The sequence below is a fragment of the Gymnoscopelus microlampas genome (genome assembly GCF_963454915.1).
Source record: "Gymnoscopelus microlampas genome assembly, chromosome: 16".
In the NCBI taxonomy this organism is placed as follows: domain Eukaryota; kingdom Metazoa; phylum Chordata; class Actinopteri; order Myctophiformes; family Myctophidae; genus Gymnoscopelus; species Gymnoscopelus microlampas.
The window spans coordinates 12,562,570-12,570,265 of record NC_139953.1 but is presented as its reverse complement, the minus strand read 5'-3'; the positions used below and the strand labels follow the sequence as shown (position 1 = coordinate 12,570,265).

General features: G+C 42.9%; 1 protein-coding gene across 1 annotated transcript; it reads right to left on the bottom strand.

Annotated features, from left to right (window-relative positions):
• Positions 1–1,236: 1,236 nt before the first annotated feature.
• Positions 1,237–3,164, bottom strand: LOC311062730 (homeobox protein OTX2-like; the record flags this gene model as incomplete). The annotated part of the gene is made up of 3 exons (XM_084081945.1): positions 1,237–1,863; positions 2,486–2,637; positions 3,068–3,164. 3 exons carry the CDS (start codon positions 3,162–3,164, stop codon positions 1,237–1,239), a joined length of 876 nt encoding a protein of 291 aa, XP_083938071.1.
• Between the last annotated feature and the right edge of the window lie 4,532 nt (positions 3,165–7,696).

The following is a 7,696-nucleotide window of genomic DNA, read 5'->3' as shown; positions in this document are numbered from 1 at the left end:
CTAATTGTGATTTTTGTGATGATGATGATGATGATGATGATAACGCAATAAAATAGAACGTTTAGGGCTATATACACAATACACAAGTCATCAATGTGGATTCAGTTCAAATGTTCTTTATTTGTATTAGTGTGCGTGGTGGCCTCTTCATAGCAGTTTATACAATTGTCAAAGATGCTTGAATGGACGTTTCCCGTTGACCTGATTTACCCACTATCCGTATGCACTCCCTATATTTCAACTAATATTCTGTTATAGGTAATAAATTATCGTGTAACAATAGGACAGAAATTAAAACTATCACATTCACAGTTGGGGGTCGCGGGACGGGAAACAAAATTGCATACAAGTATTACAAAGAATCACATTTTCAAATCTAACATAGAAAGGGAAAAAACACATTTATGGGACATTATGCGCACAAGCATACGGACTGATTGTCTCTTACAACTAGCGTCTTATAAACACTGTTTTTCATAAATTAAATAGTGCATCCGGGTTCACGTCAGAGGTGCTCTCTCTCTCTCTCTCTCTCTCTCTCTCTCTCTCTCTCTCTCAAGCACGCGCGCGCGCGCACCGCACGCACACACACACACACACACACACACACACACACACACACACACACACACACACACACACACACACACACACACACACACACACACACACACACACACACACACACACACACACACGCCGCTTTGATCAAAGGGCCCATTCCGCTCGCCAGTCAAAAAGCGAAAAAGACAAGAGAGGGTCGTTCTGAGACCTATTAGAAGCCTACGTCGTACAACGGTGTCGGCGTGAAAATACACGATCTACAGCTCACACAGTGCCTCACATCTGAAATGCTCTGTGAGTTTGTAGATCGGCTATTTTTGGTGCCACCGACATCGCTTTACGATGGAGCATAATTAAATGGAGTTTACAGCCATTCCACTTAGCTGAAGCTGGACTCTCTTTCTTGGTCATTTTCTTCCTGGCTAACGATTTGTTCGTTCATGTCGTTGATCAAAGTTATTATAGGAGAGTTCACTCTGAATGTTCAATAAGTTAACCCAACATAAGTTAACCCAACAGGTGAAACAACTGTCTCTGTTCTGCCCGAGGAAGAGGTAGACCTATTTGGGGCTTTTAGTCGTAAAAAACAAAAAACAGATCTCCAATGTTTTGCGACGAAGCAGCACCCAACGTAGCGGTGAGGGATATAGTCTTGAATTGGGCAAGATATTTTCACAACACCTGAAATTTCCACGACGTGGCCTGGTCTTTATAATCCAAACAGTCCGAGTTGAAATTGAGTTTCCACGAGGCGGCGGTTTGGTCCTTATAGTCCAGACAGTCCGCTGCGCCACTGAAGCCCAGCCCGGCCGCCCCGTAGGCCGACGTGGAGAGCGAGGACGCCGGGTTGAGGTGGCCGGAGACGCCGGTGGTTCCCATGGGGCTCATCGTGGAGCCGGACAGCTGATGGTGCATCGGGGAGAGGTACGACCCGCAGTCCATCCCTCCGAAGTAGGACCCCGAGGAGCCCGAGTATCCCTGGTTGTAGCCCGACGCCTGGGTGTAGGTCATGGGGTAGGAGCGCTGCATGCAGGACGACGAGGAGGTAGAGAGCGGGTCTGAGAGCGGCGAGATGGACGCGGGGCTCCAGATGGACACGGGCGCGCTGCTGGTGCTCACGGGCGGGATGGATGTGCTCGACGGCGGGGTGAACTGGCCGCTGGCACCGCTCTCGGAGCTCGCCTCTCCGATGGGAGAAGCTTTCTTTTTCACCGGCTTGGGGGCAGTCTTGCTCTGCGCGCCGCTTTGGGCTTGCTGGGCCTGCTGGCGACACTTGGCCCTCCTGTTCTTGAACCATACCTGAAAGAAACATCACAGTTCATCAATGATTCATTTGAAGTCTATATATATACATACATACATAAATAAATCAAATCATTCAGGCATTTAAACAATGTTATTTTTAGGCCATTTGGGGAAAATGGTGTTTTGTTGGGGTGGCCTAATTGTCGAGAGGATAGGCTACTCTAGTCCACTGTTTCCCAAACAGTGGGTTGGGACCCATTTGTGGGTCGCGGATCAATTTTTATGGCTCGCGAGTAAATATCTCTTAATTTTTGGTTTCCTACATTTTCTTTTTAATTGTTATTATTTTTAATAAAAAAAAAAAAAAAAAAAAAACTCAATGATTTTTCCAAATAATGTAATACATATCTTCTTTTAAATCAAATAAATTCCATTAATTAGAAAACAATGTTTAAGAAGTAGTGAAAATAGCCAATCTACAAGCTCACAACGCGAAGCGGCGTAGTGAGCTTGTAGGTCTGCTATTTTCACTATAGTTTGGGTCCCGGGGAGACATCAAATCTTTATTTTGGGTCTCCAGCTAAGAAGTTTGAGAACCACTGCCAGTGCCTAGTCTGTCACCTCAGTCTCAGCCATATAATTAAGTGTGCGCGCAGGTGATTGATTAGACACACACCTGAACTCTGGACTCAGGCAGGTTGATCTTCAAGGCCACTTCCTCTCTCATGAAGATGTCAGGATAGCGCGTCTTGGAGAACAGGTTCTCCAAGATGTCGAGCTGCCCCCGCGTGAAGGTCGTGCGCTCTCGCCTCTGTTTCCGAGGATGTGCTGCGTGAAGGGGAAAAGAAACATGAATAGAATGCAACAACAACTTTCTGTCTTTCTCTCTAAATGTTGTTCTTAATTTCTCCCTTGTAAGGTGTTTTAAAAATAACCGACCACGGCCCCCTTTAAATTCAATTATAGCTACTTTACTTTTGTCCACAAGGTTTGTTGGATTGATTACAAACGGATTAATAGACTGATAAGAAACATTATATTATGTAATTAGACTACACAAGAATCAGTTATATAAATGAAAGGCCTTTTAGTTGCAGAAATAGGAAAGGCTTATTTATGTTACAAATTAATGTTTCGTTAATCCAAATAGCTAAGCAAAATAAATCACAACCTTTGACGATTACAAAATATTATGATAATGAGTAAAAACATTTACAATAGCTATTCGTATTATGAAGCAGCGTGCGATTGTCCATACCTGGATATCCGACGGAGGGATGCAGCAGATCCATACCAGAGGTAGATAGACTCAGACCGTTGACGGTGTACGGCGGTTGTTTCAGATAAGACATCATGTTAGAGTCCGTGCGCACAAATCAAAAGAAAATAATAATAAATCCTCTTCTCTTTTTAAAAAATCCTGTCGTATGTGTGTTTCTCTCTCTCGTCGCCGTTATTCTCGTGTTCGCACAGAGACCTGAGGACACAGACAGACAGTCAGTCAGGAGGAGAAGGAGAGAGATGTGTTGAGTTGTTCCCGGTGGGGTTGTTGCTGCGTGCGCTCTTTAGTTACGCACGGCTCTTAAAGAGGAGCGGAGACCCCCAGCTGGCCTGGAGGCTCTGTCTGTCTGACAAACGTTTACGCCCCCCCCCCCCCCCCCCCCACACACACACACACACGCCCCCCCCCACCCACCCGCCCCCTCGTTTTCCCTCCCTCTCTCTCTCTCTCTCTCTCTCTCTCTCTCTCTCTCTCTCTCTCTCTCTCTCTCTCTCGCACACGCATGCACGCACGCACGCATGCACGCGCGCGCGCGTGCACACACACACACACACACACACACACACACACACACACACACACACACACACACACACACACACACACACACACACACACACACACACACACACACACACACACTCCCAAACGAAAACAAAACATTGTCGTTAAAATGCGCACACTCATCGCGCCCCCCCCAAACCAGCCCCCCCCCCCCCCCCAATTAGCATATACCCACAGGTTAGGAGTAACTAAATAGACAGCTGATTGGGGGTCCATTTGCAGAGACAAAGGCCACTGTTGACCGATAAGTAATGCTGATAACAAAAGAACCTTTAGGGGGGACATAGACATACAAAAGACCCCAATACTGCCAACTCAGAGCTCATTCACATACAACGAGCGCCATCTTCCATTTCTATTGCGCGCTTTTGTTGGCGGGCTAAATAAAAACTCTTGTTACATTCAAATGTAACAGAGTTACATTTGCGATCGACACATTTAAGCAAATAATGAGAGAGGAAAACCTTGAGGCGTCCATTCCAGTGTTGCCAGATTTTGCGAGAGAAACACGCAACCGAGTCTATGAAAACAATCCCAAAAGAAGCCCTTCTCCTACATTGGCTATTTGAAAATAGCCGATCTACAAGCTTTTTGTTGTGTGAAAATGGCAGAAGCTTGTAGATCTGCTTTTCAAAACTAAATCTTGAAGACATTTAAAAAAATATGGAATATTTTTGAAACATGCAACACAAATCTTGTATGGGGGGTTCCTGGCATAAAATGTTTTCAGAAAGGGGTCCGCAGACAACATATTAATTTGGGGGTCTTGACTTGAAAATGAAACACTGGTTTAAACAATTTTAGGAAACAAGCCCAAATAAGCAACTACACTTTAGAAACAAGCCCAAAAAACGCAACCCCCAACTAACCAATATTTACTAGCAACTTTACAGAAAAACAAGCCCAAAGTCGCTTATAATAAGCAGACATGGCAACGCTGATCCATTAGCTCAGAAAGTGTGTGTGTTTACCTACGTTATTGATCGGCTAGTGTCTCTCAGCCATGGGGTGATTTCCACTAATGAATTGCTGCCCCCGCCCGGTAATTAGATTTAAGTGGTGCAGACACTTGAAAAGTGTTGATTAGAAAACGCTTAGGCTAATCTTAATTTAAGCAAACAGAAACGATCACCTGGATTCTCTCTCTCTCTCTCTCTCTCTCTCTCTCTCTCTCTCTCTCTCTCTCTCTCTCTCTCAATTCAATTAAATTCAAAGGGTTTTTATTGGGAAACACACGTTTACACTGCAAAAGTGGAACAATATAATCAAAAGAAAATAAATGTACAATTAAAAGGCGGTAAAAGAATGTGCAAACAGAGCTGTGTTTTGCAACTGAGAGAAATCTCTCTCTCTCTCTCTACTCCCTCTCACACACACACACACACACACACGCACGCACGCACGCACGCACGCGCACGCACGCACGCACGCACGCACGCACACACACACACACACACACACACACACACACACACACACATGTTTGCACAAACATCAGCCTACACAAACATTTAGGTAGGTCTATATTCTTAACAAGAATTGCCATTCAAATGTTAAAAATGCCTAACTTTTTGACATTTAATATTAGGCTAATATAGGCTATAGGCCTATACTAGGGGAAAAAATGGAATATAACAAATTAGATTCTTGCCCCATATTAAAGGCTGTCAAGGTTACGAATTATAAATGTATTTATAGGTTAGGCCTTCTAGGTTTTGCTGTCTTAAATATGTTGTAAGGCTAAACGGAAGAAGCATTTGTGCACCTGTAGCTAGCAGTTGAAGCCGGTGGGGGTCCTTGTGTCTAAACCAGTGGTTTTCAACTTTTTTCATATCAAGGGCCATTATTTATTCGGAATTTGAGCCACGGACCACCGTTTGATAAGATTTTGCCTCTCAGACTCATTTTACACTATCAAGAGTTAAAGATAAGGGTCCATTTCCCAATCCCAACTCTCCATCATTTAGCTGTGGACCACCTGGAACCCCCTCAAGGACCACTGGTGGTCTCCGGACCACCGGTTGAGAACCACTGGTCTAAACGGTCTTTTCTACAACTGTATACACCTCTAACGTTTTTATACAGCCAATAACGGACACTATGCTATTCTTCTCAATCTGTCACCCCCACATACCCCCCACCCACCACACACCACACACACAGATATCCGTTCAATAATAATGATAATAATAATAATAATTACCCTCCCTGACCAACGATTAATTATTATTGGCTACAAGTTTCATTCTGTAAGAAATTAACGAGATAATCCGGACGGCACGCGCTGGCTGTGATTACAGGACGCGCTCCGCATTCGGGGCCCAGATTAATTTTCTGCGTCACGAAAATAAAACAAAGGCTGACATTGTGTTTATGCGACCAGCTGACTGCCAGACAGACCCCCCCCTCTCACAATAACCCCCACCAACACCAACCCAGTAACCCCACTACTACTCACTTTCCCAAACTGACATAAGTTCATAGTGACGTTATCATCCTATTTGTACTATTATAATAATAATAATAATAATAATAATGATAAAACAATATTAGGCCTAATTATGTGTTATTATTATGGTTGTTGTTGTTATTATAATAATTATTATTATTATTATCATTAATTATGTGTTATTATTAGGGCAGGTTAAAGCAGAGTAGGTTTGTATTGAATTTTGAATATTTACCTTTTATCATATAGTCTATAATATTTACAATTGAAAAACTAATTGAATCACTGTTCTTATTATTAATATTATAATTATTATTGTTATTATTATTTGTGTTATATTTATTATTATTATCATTATTATTATTGGTGTCGTTTTAGGTTTTGTTTATTGCTGATGCTATCTAACTAATAATAATAATTCAACTTCAATAAATGTAGGTCTACCTGTATCTGTTTTTCAGAATTTGTCATAACTATCAGCCCAACCAAATGAGACACCGCTTAGGATAAAACTATAGCTGTCCTGCACCGTCTTCAGATAGAATAGCCTATAACAGGGGTCTTCAACAGGGACCCCCTGTAGCGTGTCCGCTAGGGGGTCCTCAGAGTTACTACAGGGGGTCCGCCAAATCTTGTGATAGGAACTTTTTTACTTTAACCACTTGAACCCTATAGCATCCATATTCTGAGGAGAACTTTAGCCAAAAATAGCAGATCTATAGCTCACACTGCGAGGCGTTAATGAGCTTGTAAATCAGGTTATTTTCGGCAAAGAGGTTTGGTCTAGAGGGAAAAAAAGAGATTTAAGTGGTTATATGTCTGAAAATACACATGAACAATCCAAAATAGACTGATGATCGTGCTGTCAAACAATGAAACGAATTTATGTGGAATTTAAAAGTCTCTCTTTCAACTAAGGGGGTCCTTGGCCTGAAAAACATTGAAGACCCTGGCCTATCGGACTAGTAAATAAATAGGCACACTAGTCCACATCCTCACATAGGCTGCTTTGCTATGTTGGGGCCCCAATACCCGTTTGCAGAGACAAGTGACAACGGGGGGAAAGGGGGGGCTTTAAGCACGCCTCCCCAATTATGCTGTGGTATTTCAGTCACAAAGTCTCGGCAGGCAGCATGCATCAATATCAATATCAATGTCTGTATATATAGAGACATGATATCTATGCCTAAGATCCGTCGTACGAACAACAATGCTGAAAGTAATTTGGAGTTGTTACTTGCCTTTGAAATGTCCTTTTTCTATCCGTCACTTATAGGATAAAGTCAGATATCCTCACTTGATCCGTTTCCTTCGGGATAGATAGGTCACACGTCCCTTTCAGAGGACGTGAATATTATTAGTCAGTGATGCTCAATATGGAGAGAGACAGAGAGAGACACACACAGTGAGAGAGAAAGAGAGAGAGAGACAGAGAGAGAGAGAGAGAGAGATGGGAAAGAGGTTTAAGTGGAATCTAAACAGCCAATGGAATTTGAGAAAATATGACAGGCAAAGCAGAGGTGTGAAAACATGTAATATTTGTAAAGGGGGAGAGGCAAAGCAGCCTTTGTGTGCCAAGTCTGTAATGTATT